The 13,121-nt window shown below is 42.6% G+C and overlaps 1 protein-coding gene across 4 annotated transcripts in view; it reads left to right on the forward strand.

Annotated features, from left to right (window-relative positions):
- PLXNB2 (plexin B2) overlaps nt 1–13,121 on the forward strand; it is a 254,236-nt gene that overhangs the window by 172,612 nt on the left and 68,503 nt on the right. For all 4 annotated transcript variants that reach the window (XM_065665050.1, XM_065665052.1, XM_065665057.1 and 1 more), the window contains 5 exons: nt 612–1,721; nt 3,365–3,547; nt 5,985–6,107; nt 10,005–10,105; nt 12,256–12,382. In XM_065665050.1, the coding sequence (XP_065521122.1) occupies nt 624–1,721; nt 3,365–3,547; nt 5,985–6,107; nt 10,005–10,105; nt 12,256–12,382 (1,632 nt within the window). In that variant the 5' untranslated portion in view covers nt 612–623. The remainder of the gene's footprint in view (nt 1–611; nt 1,722–3,364; nt 3,548–5,984; nt 6,108–10,004; nt 10,106–12,255; nt 12,383–13,121) is intronic.

The raw sequence follows: 13,121 nt of genomic DNA on the forward strand, positions 1-13,121 counted from the left end.
GAGGCCAAAGGCAAATATTAGGGGCTCTACCGTCTTCCAGCTTTACATTGATGAAGGATTTGTGTAACATTCTCAAAGAGCATCAGCAGCCAGATGCAGACTTACTTGTAGTCGATTAAAGTTTGTTTCCTTTCTGGGGAAAGTCCTGCAACACCAAATCTCTCAAACATTTTTATGCAGAGTTTCCCCCTCTGTTAAGGGAGAGCCACATGAAACACCGAGATCCCCCAGCTTGTTTTTAAGATCTCAACAATAACTAATTCACACAGTATGAAGCTGCCTGGAGAAGCAACACCACATCTTGGCACCCTGTGTTGCTTCAAATTGTCTGTTGTTCTTATTGTGCTTTAGCACAGGATTGATTATCTAATTGGTTATATGATAGTCATTTAGACATATGACTTTGTTTAATCCTTCCCCAACATACTGAATTGCTAGGCAATTAACAGGGTTTTAGGCTTTCCATAATCTTTGTGTTGTCCACACATGCATAAGCATATTTGCGTCTGAAATCATGGAAGAAAAAAAAAAATCATGTTGCTGAATTTTGTGTATTTATATATATATATATATATATATGTTTCACATTCTTCTTTTCTTTCCCTTTTTAGGTATTAATAGAAATGGCTTTATGGATCTGGACACTGAGTATTTGGAGCTGTTTTTGCATCACCTTATCCAGAAATGAGGAACTTAAATTTTTTCAGAGTGCTACAGAGCTAAATCATCTAACAGTGGACAATGACACTGGGATAATCTACTTGGGAGTGGTAAATGCTCTGTATCAGCTTACAGAAAACCTGGAAGTAATAAGGTTTGTAGAAACAGGTCCAAGAAAGGACAACAAAAAATGCACACCTCCCATTGATGAAAATCAATGTAAAGAGGCAGTACTGACTGACAATTATAACAAATTACTGCTGCTGAACAAGGTGGATAAAACAATTGTGGTGTGTGGAAGCCTTTTCAAGGGAATCTGTGCCATCAGAGATCTAGAAGACATTAGCAAAGAGAAGTATTATGTAGACAGTAGCGGAGAAAAATCCTTTGTAGCAAGCAACGATGAGAATGTATCAACTGTGGGATTGATCACTTCCTTGAATAACGACCGAGTGCTGTTTGTTGGGAAAGGGAATGGACCAAATGATAATGGAATAATAATCAGCACTCGGCAGCTCTACGACAGGGATGGGAAAGACATTTTTGAAATGTATACAGACTCGGCAGCTGTTAAGTCAGCTTATCACTCATCGAGCACACAACAATTTGTGGCAGTCTTTGAGGATAAAAATTATGTTTATTTTATTTTTAACCAGCAAGAGAAACAGCCCGTCAATAACCGCACACTGATTGCACGCCTGTGCAAAGATGATGCCCATTATTATTCCTACTTTGAAATGGACTTGGGTTGCAAGGATGATGATGGTGCCTATGATCACTGTCATTCTGCTTACGTCACTACTCCAGGAGAAGAGCTGGCTGAGAGCATGGCTCAGCAGAGACAAACTACAGATGCTTTCTCAGATGACAAAGTTCTTCTTGCACTCTTCAGCAAAGTAAACAAAGATAGCGGCTCTCTGAAATCTGCCATGTGCGTCTTTTCCTTGCGGCATATCAATGAAAAGATGGAAAAAAACCGGAATGACTGCTACACTAAAAAGAACACCAGCTCATTTTACAAACTTTTTTCAGCAGAAAACCCATGTGCATCGCATGGACTGGTAATATCAGTATCAGTGTTATAATCTCTGTTAGAATTACAGGAAACTATATAACTGCATGTTTTGGGTTGACTTTGAGCTAAACTATAGTGAAATCACATGACTGAAAAATCAATAGCTGAATTCACTGTCGTAGTGGAATGTGGTTGGGGGGTGGCAGAACAGGTCAAGCAAGAAGTGGTAAGATAGTAATAATTTTGAGTCTTTTAAAAAACATGTCTTCTGAAAGATGAATATTGGTTTCATAAATGTATTTCTTTTAAAAAGTTCCTTCTGATATGGAAATTACTGAGTCAAATGCAGTGATTTGTTATGATCAGCTTCCAGATGATCAGTACGGACAATTCTGGTTTCAGCCAATATATTTAAAATGTTTTAAATGCTATTAAGAATAGGTGATATCTGGAGTTCAGTTTTGTTTCTCACTTGGGTTTGAATTTTCAGATATACAGAAATATACGGGAATACACATTTCTTATATTCAAGTGCTGTTAATATTTTGCTCTGGCTCAAAATACTTCCATAGTATGACGGCCACCTTTTTATGCTTGTCACTGCCTTGGCTGTAAGGTTTTTGGAGGATACTGTTATAACCCTCCAGATACTGTTTTTCAATTTACAGCTATTTTCAATTTACTGTCTCTGGGAGGCAGCCTTCAGCATCTCTGTTGACTTTATGATGGTTTTGGCCACACCACCCTACTCTCAAGCACTGCTTGTTCATGCCATTGTTACTGCAGCTAGCCCTAAAGTGGGTTGAGGAACTGAATCATCTTAAAAATAATTCAGCCAGCTTTTAGGAGAATCTTCCCCAATCTGAGCAAGGTGCACGCTTGCATAAGCAGCTGAAAACAGCTGAAGATGGGGTATGGGAATACTTTATGTTGGTATTGACCCATAATCCTTCTCATGAAACCACAACCATCACCCACACAGTAGGTCATTAGCACTGATAAAAAGCCAAAAGAACACTTTTTGCTTCCAAACACCAGTGTTACTGCAGTACCCTGCATCTGAGCTAGGCATCAAATACAGGAGTCCTGAGTGTGACAAGTGGAATGGCCATGGCTTCCAGCAAAAAGGAGGTGCAGTTTTCAGATCAGAAAGACAATCTTGTTACCAAATATAGCAGGAAAGGCAAGGTGTGAATGAACTTCCTTCTGGTGGCACTCCCTGCAGCTCAGGCTTAAAGTATAGTGAAGGGGGAATGTGTTGAAGCTCACGAGACAGTTGCCAGTGGGTTGCATTTCTATGGAGAGCTGCAAATTAAGAAACAAAACAGCACTAAAAAAAACCATCTTCAACACAAAACTAGTGAACCCAGTTTGTAGGACATGTTCATTTTAATTAAACAGACTGGTTACTTTTTAAACTGTGCTGCTGTAATGAAATAGAAACAAAAAAATTCTTTCCCCCTTCTCTTCTGGAAAGTGAAAGCATTGAAGCAGTTTGCAATTAGCAGGGTGCTTTCTGAGTGCTGCCTGTTGGCTGGGGGAAAATGGCCAGACAATCCATTTCTCTCTTTCCACTCTTCTATGTCTGAGGGGTATTATACTGACTAGTAATAGGCTTGCACTCCATTCTTAGCTAGGAATTAGTGATCTGAATGTTTAACATCTCTCTGTATTGCTATTCCTTATTAGAATGCAAGCAAAAATTTCCCCTGTGGCTCCGAACACTTGCCATACCTTTTGGGAAGTAAGAATGGTGTTGTAGAGAAGCCGGTACTGCAAAAAGAAGGGATGAATCTCACAGCCGTCACTGTGGCTGTGGAGAATGGGCATACTGTGGCATTCCTGGGAACGTCAGATGGTAAAATCCTTAAGGTAACAAACCGGACTTAAAAGCCTGAAAGGTGTTTAAAAGATCATGAACTGTAGAGATAGCACACTTTACTCTGAAAGTAAATGGCATTTATAAGATCACACACAAGGAGCAAATTCTCTTAGAGCTTAGAGGTATTTTTAATTTCAGTGAAAAACCACATTATTTCTGATGTACCTCAGCTATCCGATACACAGACTGAATTAGCATCTCCTGAATGGCACTTTTCCCAAAGGATTACGTACCTACCGAGAGCCCTAAATAAACAGCCTTAGGTAATCTAACATCTGCTGCAGCCTTATCTCTATTCAAGCCCATACTAGTTTAAGAAGTTTTCATTTTGTAATCATTCTGGCCATTCAGTGAATTGATATGGCAGTACAAAGCCCAAGCTGGAGCTCTGCTAAATTCTGACTGCATGGTGTTAGGCTCAAGGGTTCACATGTTTGGGTGTCAAAATGTCCAGACTGCAACAGCAAAAACCTTATTTGTTTGGAGAGGAGTTGTGGCCGTGTGCCACTATGCAGTTTGAAATTTGAAGCTGAAACTGTTGGTTACCATAAGAGAAGACAACACCTTCAAGTGCAAAACCTCTGAGTTGAGAATTTTAATTTTACAGCACTAAAATAAATCACTATTTACAACAACAAAAAAAAACCCCTCAAAATAATAACTCTTGCCAGCAGCGAGCATTTTCTTTTCATGAGTTTGATGCTTTGCTTTTTGCTTTTGATGCCATTTACTTCAAATGAAAATGATTTCCCTAATGTGAATTTGTGAACTTGAGTAAACACAGGATTTTCATTGATCATAGAACCATTTAGGTTGGAAAAAACCTTTAAGATCACCAAGTCCAACCATAAACCTGGCACTGCTAAGTCCCATCAAAACATAAGTGCCACATCTACATGTCTTTTGAATACCTCCAGGGATGGTGACTTCACCACTTCCCTGGGCAGCCTGTTCCAAAGCTTGGCAGCCCTCCTTGTGAAAAAATCTTAGCAGCTTCATTGCTGCTCTTTGAACATGCACCTCGATGTCTTTGTTGTTGTGAGGGACCAGAACTGAACACAGTATTCAAGGTGTGACTTCACCAGTGCCGAGTACATGGAGATGATCACTGCCCTGGCCCTGCTGGCCACACTATCTCTGATACAAGTCAGGATGCTGTTGGCCGCCTTGGCCGGCTGGACACAAGCTGGCTTATGCTCAGCCGCTGTTGACTAATATCCCCAGGTCCTTTTCCGCCAAGCAGCTTTCCAGCCACATTTCCCCAAGCCTGTACCATTGCATGGGGCTGTTGTGACCCAAGTGTTGTGACTCGGCACTGAGCCTTGTGGAACCTTATACAATTGACCTTGGCCCATTAATCCAGCCTCTCGAGATCCTTCTGCAGAGCCTTCCTACCCTCCAGCAGATCAACACTCCTGCCCAACTTGGCTTCATCTGCAAACTTAGTGAGGGTGCACTCGATCCTCTCGTCCAAAGCACTGATACAGAACTGGCCCAGCTACTGAGCCCTGGGGAACACCAGTTGTGACCAGACGCCAGAATGGATTTAACTCCATTCACTACCACTCTTTAGGCCTGGCCATCCATCCAGTTTTTTTACCCAGTGAAGAGTACAAGCCATGAGTACGTAGATTATCCAGGAGAATGCTGTAGGAAAGTGTCAAAGGCTCTACTAAAGTCTGGGTAGACAACATCCACAGTATTTCCCTCATCAACTAGGAAGGTCGCCTTGTCATAGCAGAACAAGTTAGTCATGCGGGACTTGCCTTTCACAAACTCATGCTGACGGGGCCCATTTGTTTGGTTGTCCCGTATGTGCAGCATGGTGACACTCAAGCTGATCAGCTCTGTAACACTCCCCAGAACTGAGGTCAGACTGGCAGGCCTGTAGTTCCTCAGATCCTCCTAACCCTTCTTGTAGATGGGCATCACATTCACTAACCTCCCATCAACTGGGACCTCCCCAGTTAGCCAGGACAGCTGATGAATGATTGGAAGTGGTTTGGTTAGCACTTCCAGCAGCTCCCTCAGTGTATCGCACCCAGCTCCATAGACCTTTGTGTGTCTCAATGTTGTAGCAGGTCACTGACCATTTCCCCTTGGATTATGGGTGCTTCATTCTCCTCCCCATCCCTGTCTTTCTTCTCAGGGCACTGGGTACCCAGAGGACAGCTGGTCTTGCCATTAAAGACTGAGGCAAAGGCGGCACTAAGTACCTCAGCCTTTTCTTCATCCTTTGTCACTGTGTTTCCCCCCACATGCCATAAAGGATGGAGGTTCTCCTTAGCTCTCCTGTTGTTGTCAATGTATTTGTAGAAGCACCTTTTGCTGTCTTTATAATGATACAGCTATAGAGCCAGATATAATGATATTGGGGGGGGGGGGAGGGGGATAAGCAAAATTAACTTTCTTTCTTCCATGAAATAGGTGTTTCTGTCATCCACTGCAACTGAGTACAGCTCTCTTACTATTGAACTGAACAAACCCATAAAGAATGACCTGGTCCTTGACCAAACCCAAGAAAATCTGTACGTGATGACCACAGACAAGGTATGTCCTGCTTGCAATAAGGCCCAGGTCTATTTTCACTTTCTCTGCATCTTTACCTGAGATTTGTACATTTCTCAGTTGTTCCTGGAAGACACCCCATTTGGTGGGACTCCCCCAGCTCTGTGTGTATGGAGATCTTTCTCAAGTCTGAGCTGATGGACTTGACTGGTGTGACTTGGAGAACTGTGGTATTTAGCAATTTGAAATGGAAAGTGAGTTCACACCTGAAGCTCTCTTATGCTGTCTGTGAGAAGCGTGCAGTTGAGATGTTTGGCACCAGCATGTCACACAGGGTCAAGCAGCCCCAGTGCTCACTGTGGTGTCCATGGGGCACTGGTGAATGCTCTAGCTGCCATCATTCCTTATCAGGAGTACTTTAGGATTTCGGATACTGGCAGCATTTACATCTACAAAGCCACCAGGAGTTTTCATGGGTTTTGCTGTCAAAGACTAAGAAGCAATAGAGAGAATTGCAACTTTTGGAGACACTTTTGTTCAAGTTGCTGCTAGTTAGTGAGTGCTGAAGGAAAGGTCAGACTTCGCTACAAGAAGCACAGGCAGTCTCTTCTAGGTTCCCCTTCTTTGTGCCGGCAGGTGAGAGGCAATGGAGGTTTGTAAAGAAAGGAATCAAAAAAAGCAAGTAGGAGATGAAAGGGATGCCGGATTTCTCCTTCACCTTCAGCTGTAGCCCTCTTTGACACTTCTCTGTGGTGGCTGGAGCTGCCAATCTCAAACATGTGGTTCAGCAGCTCTCCAGGACAGGGGAGGTAACAGCCTGCAACCATCTGCAGCATTGACAGTGACATGGAATGGGACGTGGGAAACACTCCACAGCACTAACATGGGGAAATGAGGAGGGGCCATGAAAGGAGAGAATTTGGGGAAAACAGTGCAAAAGAATGCTCTCTGTCTGTTTTATAAAAGGATTAATATGAACTCCTACTGCAAGAATGCTATATTCTAGCTGAAGATTTTCAGACTAGAAGCCACATTGGAAAAAATGCCAGATAAGCAACTGATAAAGCATTTAAAAACATGACAGTTTATGGGAGAGGTTAATATTTGGTTTTGTTGGGGTTTTTTTGGAGTAGTCCATGCTTCTGTTTGGGCTTTTGCTCAGATTTGGAACAGAATCCCAAACTTCAGTGTTATCCACAAAAGCCTGGGTAGCCTGGCACCCCACTTGACAAGCTAGCATGTTGCTTAAAAGGTCCTGCAGTCCCCACCAGAGCCACTGAGCAGCATAAGAGATGTCCTCCTGAAGGAGGACAGGTGTTCCGGTGACAGACTGCTTGAACTGGCAGAATTTAGGAAGGCCACGCACAAATTTTTTGGAGAAAATTTGCAAAGCAATAATTCCATCTCTTAAAATGTTTAAATTTAGAAAGTGGTAAATGTCTGCCAAAGAAAGGATTTCAGTTCAAGCTTTCCCCAGTAGCTCTCACAAACACTGCAATTTCTCAATAATGAGAATAATAGTTTTCTTCTACAAAACCTGTTCAGCTTAAATATGAATAACTGGAGTTGGGAGCTCTGTAAAGACATTACATTACTGTCATCTCCAGGAGTTTGTTACAATGAGCAGTCCCTCCCCCTTTTAGAAGCAGATAGACAGGAAGAGAATGGAGGCCTTCAGAGCTGGGAGACGTAAGCAAGGGGAAAAGAATAAATGCTGAAATGTGCTCTTCTGTGTTAAGCATGGCTGGAAGTTGTGGGAATAGAGATATCAGAACCCCACTCTGGAGTTAAAATGGTTTAGAGGTATTCAAAATAAGGCAAACAATAAGGGCAGGCTAGCACTGCTAATAGGCATGCTTACTGCTAAGCTACCTGACAGATGCAGCCTGCCCTCAGCATTTGGAAATGAACTGCTTGGGCTCTGTAGGCACTTGAGCAAAGGGAAAGTGATGTGGTGGGTGATAACTTGAAGCAGCCTTTAAAAAGAAATCAAATTGAGAGAAATACAGGGGAGAATGATAGGGAGGTTAAGAGCCATAGTGAGAAATAAGCTCTTGCTTTCCTGTTTCACTTCTCCTCCCAGCTTCTGCTGCTGTGTCAGTAGCAGTAGGTGGCTTGGAGCAAATGCTTTCAAAAGTCAGCCCTCTCCTCCCTGCTCTGTACCCAGAGCTTGGGCAGAGAGCAGGAGAAAGCTCTGGCAGCTTCTTGGGGGACTTGGAAAGGAGCGTACCACCCCTGCCGTGCTCATGCTGATTCATTACAAGTGAACATGACTGGTAGGATCCCAAATTCCTACAGTACGCTCCATACTGGGAGGAAAGCAGAAGCCTGTGGCAGCCACTTACCACGATCACTAGCTTGTTTGCTTGTTTTGGCTTTTACCACTCTTTTTGATTAAGAGTGCCAATTAGAAAATCTCTAAAATTAGTTTCTGTGCAGTTTGAAGCTGGCTGTAAGTGGAACTGCTTTTCCTTTTATTTTTATTTTTTTTTAATCCATTAAGTTTACATAAAACTTGCAGAGATGGCAATCTCTGGGGCTTGTTTCTGCCTGCCAGAAACATTATGAAATAAATACTTTGTCATAAAAAAGCCATTCACTGGATATTAAATTACTCATGGGTACCAGTTAGTGAAGCAGAGTGCCAGTAACTCAGCTCCAGTTAGGTAAGAATCTGTGGGAGAATGCTGAAAAAGTAAACCTCTATATTAATAAATGCCAGAAAACTGCCCAATATTGACGTTTTTCCTCTACTGAGTCAGACTGAACTCTTAGAATGTGAAAGAAAATGCCAAACTCAGACTTCCAAAGTAGTTTCGTAATTGCAAGTTGTCTTAAATGAGAGGATATAAGGTAGAAAAAAAGAAAGGCTACATTTCAGAGTTACTGTTTCTAGACTTTTCACGCTCTTTAAACCAGACTCAACAACAGGAAGATGTCTGTCCTATTCTTCGTTTGCATCATTTCAGCAGTGTAACTAAAAGGGGTGGTTGTGTGCTGACTCCTTTTTCTGTGCATCAAAGAGGGACAAACTTGTTTATTCTCAGTACCAAAGGAAATCAAAACCAGAAGCCATATACTTGCTGGGGGACTGAGACATGAGGACTGTTGATGCTCTTTTCCCTGCTGCTTCCTGTCATAATTATTTCCATTTTCTCTCATGAATGTATTGCATAGTGGAGGGTTAGGCGCGGAGCAGTGCAATAACCCAAAGTACCCTGGTGCTCTCACGCTTGCAGACTTCCTGAAGTGCCTTCTGGCTAAAAGTGCCACTGACGGTCACATTTCCAAACAATTTATGTCCATGCTAGTGATACAGAGGGGAAGATACTCTCTTAAAAAATGGTCTATGCAGTGCCAAGTCTGCCTTTTGAAAGTATCTGTCCTGCGGTAACTGTTTCTTGAATTCAGAGCGTTCTTGATGCAGTGTCTGTCCTGCAGTGACTGCTGTAATGCGGGTTTTCAGAAGTGAGTGCTCCATCCCTGGCAGTGTTCAAGGCCAGGCTGGATGAAGCTTTGGATGAGATGGTTTAGTGTGAGGTGTCCCTGCCCATGGCAGGGGGGTTGGAACTAGATGATCTTGAGGTCCTTTCCAACCCTAACTATTCTATGATTCTATGATTCTAAGTAACTGGAGGAACTGAAAAGCTCAGTTTTTGTAAGACTTGCTTGTGATTCTTGATTATAACAGTGTAACTTTGAAGAGAGATAATATTGGAAAAAAGCAGGTTAAATGTGTAAATTTGGACTCTTTTAAGGGGAAAATAACCAAATTCTAGTTTTGTATGTATTTTCTTAAACTCAGGCTCAGCTCTGATCATAATAATACAGGGCCAAGTTTTCTGCTGCTATGGCACTGTACAGCCCTGTTCACAAACATTCAGTCTCCTTGTGCCCTCTTCAGATCTGTTACAGTTTGCCTTCCTTTGGGTCCTCCAGGTGCATCGCCTGCCTGTGCAGGACTGCCACAAATATTCAGACTGTGAGAAGTGCACTCAAGCGAGGGACCCATACTGCGGCTGGTGCGTCAGAGAGGGCAGGTGAGTGCTGCTGGGGATTTCCTTGGTACAGGCAGTGGAATAGCTCAAATCCTGACACGTGCTGTGGGCTACTGCTCAGCGTCGTGATCCCAGCTCTTTGTAAGCAGCCTTACTCTCCTGAGAGTGATATAATATTATCACACAGACATTGGTATCTTTCTTCCATGCACACAAATTCTTGGCTTCTGCAGATTTGTTTAGTTTGGGAAAATATATACTTTGCTGCTGGCACTGAAAATCAATGTAAAACTTCTAACTGATGTGTTATCACTCTCTGTACTGTATGGTCAAATGTCCTCCGAGAAATTACAGGAGTGCTCCCTATTTAAAATCAAAAACTACAGCATATATTTTAAGTGGAGCAGGAAAGTGTAAAAAAGAACATAAAAGAAAAATCTGTTCATGTCTGAAATGAAGTATATAGCTCAAATGCTAGTTTTCTATATATAAATATCCATCTATCAAGACCCATATCTACATTGAACCCTCACCTAACGTAGAAGAGCAGAAAGTGGCATTTGGCTAACTATCTGCAGAGGTCAACTGAATTAATATTCAAACACATGTAAACTAGGACAGCACTGAGCAACTCTGGAATGTCTCTTTTTTGCACTCTGCACTGATTGGAGTGGCAAGAGGGAAAAGCAGTCCTGCAGCTCTTTTTGGCTACTGAGTTAATTAACCCCTTGGCACAAGTGGTTGGAAATTCGTGTTTCTAAGTACTTGCTGTTGGAACAAAGGGGCTATTTAATTATAGTATGCAGATGAATTTCAGGCTTCTAGCTTCCTGTCTGAAAATGTGAACTATCACATCAAGTTACCTGTCAGCCTGATGGGTAGCATAATATGGAGCTCTGCCGAGAAACTTCAGTGGCGCATGCAGGTTTATGTGATATGCTGTAACTTCAGCCTGGGTTTCAGTTGCTGTGAATGAAACCTGGGGATTTAGAATATGCACCTCAAACTCCTCCTGGGCTGCTGGGAGTTGAAGCCCATGTCATATATCATACAAAAGGCAATTTTCCCTAGATTTCCCTTCAGGTTTCTGATATGATCGCTGACCTCAATATCTCAAAGTATTAATGGTCGTGAGAACAGGCAAACATGAATTTTTGTATTTGCTAGTATTTAATTCCGATGGGGAGAAAAAAATGTTGGATTTCTAATATTTTTCTCATCTGCAGCACCTTCTGTCTCATGATCACACACAGCACTTAACAGGGTGTTTAGGGATATGCCACATAAATGTAGACTCTGTAAACGGTATATTTAAGGGTAGCATTACCAGAACTGTGCAGCAACTGCCCTGTGTTGAAGCCCCTGATGAGTTAATAGACTCCTGCTGCAACAGCCAGAGATCCTTCAGCATTTTCTCCTAAACTTTGCGCAGAATGGAAAGAATATTCAAGAGGCTGTCCCCACACACGCTTCAACAAGCTTTTCAACCACACATGCAGCTTCTGCCGTGCAGCATCACTTTTTTCTGCCCGTCCTGTACTTGAGCTGGGAAAATCTCCCACTATTTTTGGTGGGGCTGCACAACTGCTTTTGTCTTACCATAATGGGAACAGTGCCCTGGCAGAGAGCAGCCTCCAATAGCGGCAGCAGCTAAGGAAAACTGACTACAAAAGTGACATTTAGAATGCTACTATGTCACAGGAGCCCTCCTCAGGCAGCAGTGTTTGCTCTCATGAGTGGGGTGTCCTAGCGCTGCCAGCACATAGGTGTCTGCCACTCGACCTGCAGGAAAAACAGGCTGTCCCACTCATTCAGGACTTTGTTGTATGCTGCAATGAAGATTAATCAGCCTGGTTTCAGATGATCAGGCAATGGCTTTGTTACTGATGGTTTATGTGCTGAATATTACTGGCTCTGTATGTATTTGACTTGTCTAATCCAGGGTGGTGTCCAAAATAGTATAAGCATGTTTCCCCACTTGCTTTTGACATCTGAGATCATCAATACTTATTCCACCCCTTATTCTATTAAAAATTATCTAATAGCAACCCGAATAGTCAATATTAAAGCAAATTGCCAGTCATCTTGTATCGTAATTTCAGGCTCTAGTCCTGAAATTGTTGCATGGTTCAGAGAAAGCAGAGTCCAGCTATAATATTGCTTTGCTTTGGTTTCTGTTCCTGTTTTGTCAGGTGCACAAAGAAGGCAGACTGTGAAACAGCCGACAAGGAGAACCACTGGTTATGGAGCCCAAGTGGCACATGCATGACTATCATTAGTGCAAACCCTCTAAACATGAGCCGCAGAGCCCCTACTAAGGTATGACAAGAAATTCCTTTCCCTGCATCTTCTTAAAGCACATTGATGTGACTGCCAGGGTGGTGAATACCTGCGTTTCTTCGTGCACAGTGGAAAACAGGAATAGGGAAGTGTTTTGGGTATCTGAATCTCTGCTGCTTCTCACAGTGCTCTTTCTTGCCCACTGTTTTTGCAGGTTGCAGTTCATGTTTTCTTCTGAGAAATGCTTTTTTTGACCTTCTCTGTAAACCAAAAATGATGCACTAGTGTGGATCATAAAGCACTTACACTTAATCTGAATATTATGGAAGTGTTGCACAATGTTGTATAACCCATAAAAAGTAATTGATAGGGGAGATTTCATGCTGCCCTTTCAGCTTACTTGAGCATAAACTTAAGTAAGCGGTGAAGCCATAAGCTGTTGCTTTCAGCAGTGGATTTGCCTACACAGCAAAGTCAGTCTGGGTACATAGAATCATAGAATCGTAGAATAGTTAGGGTTGGAAAGGACCTCAAGATCATCTAGTTCCAACCCCCCTGCCATGGACAGGGACACCTCACACTAAACCATCCCACACAAGGCTTCATCCAACCTGGCCTTGAACACCACCAGGGATGGAGCACTCACAACCTCCCTGGGCAACCGATTCCAGTGTCTCACCACCCTAACAGGAAAGAATTTCCTCCTTATATCCAATCTAAACTTCCCCTGAAGGCAAATTCAGTATGCAGAACAACTCTGTGGCAACAAAACTGAGTG

The sequence above is a fragment of the Lathamus discolor genome, chromosome 1 (genome assembly GCF_037157495.1).
Source record: "Lathamus discolor isolate bLatDis1 chromosome 1, bLatDis1.hap1, whole genome shotgun sequence".
Lineage (NCBI taxonomy): Eukaryota > Metazoa > Chordata > Aves > Psittaciformes > Psittacidae > Lathamus > Lathamus discolor.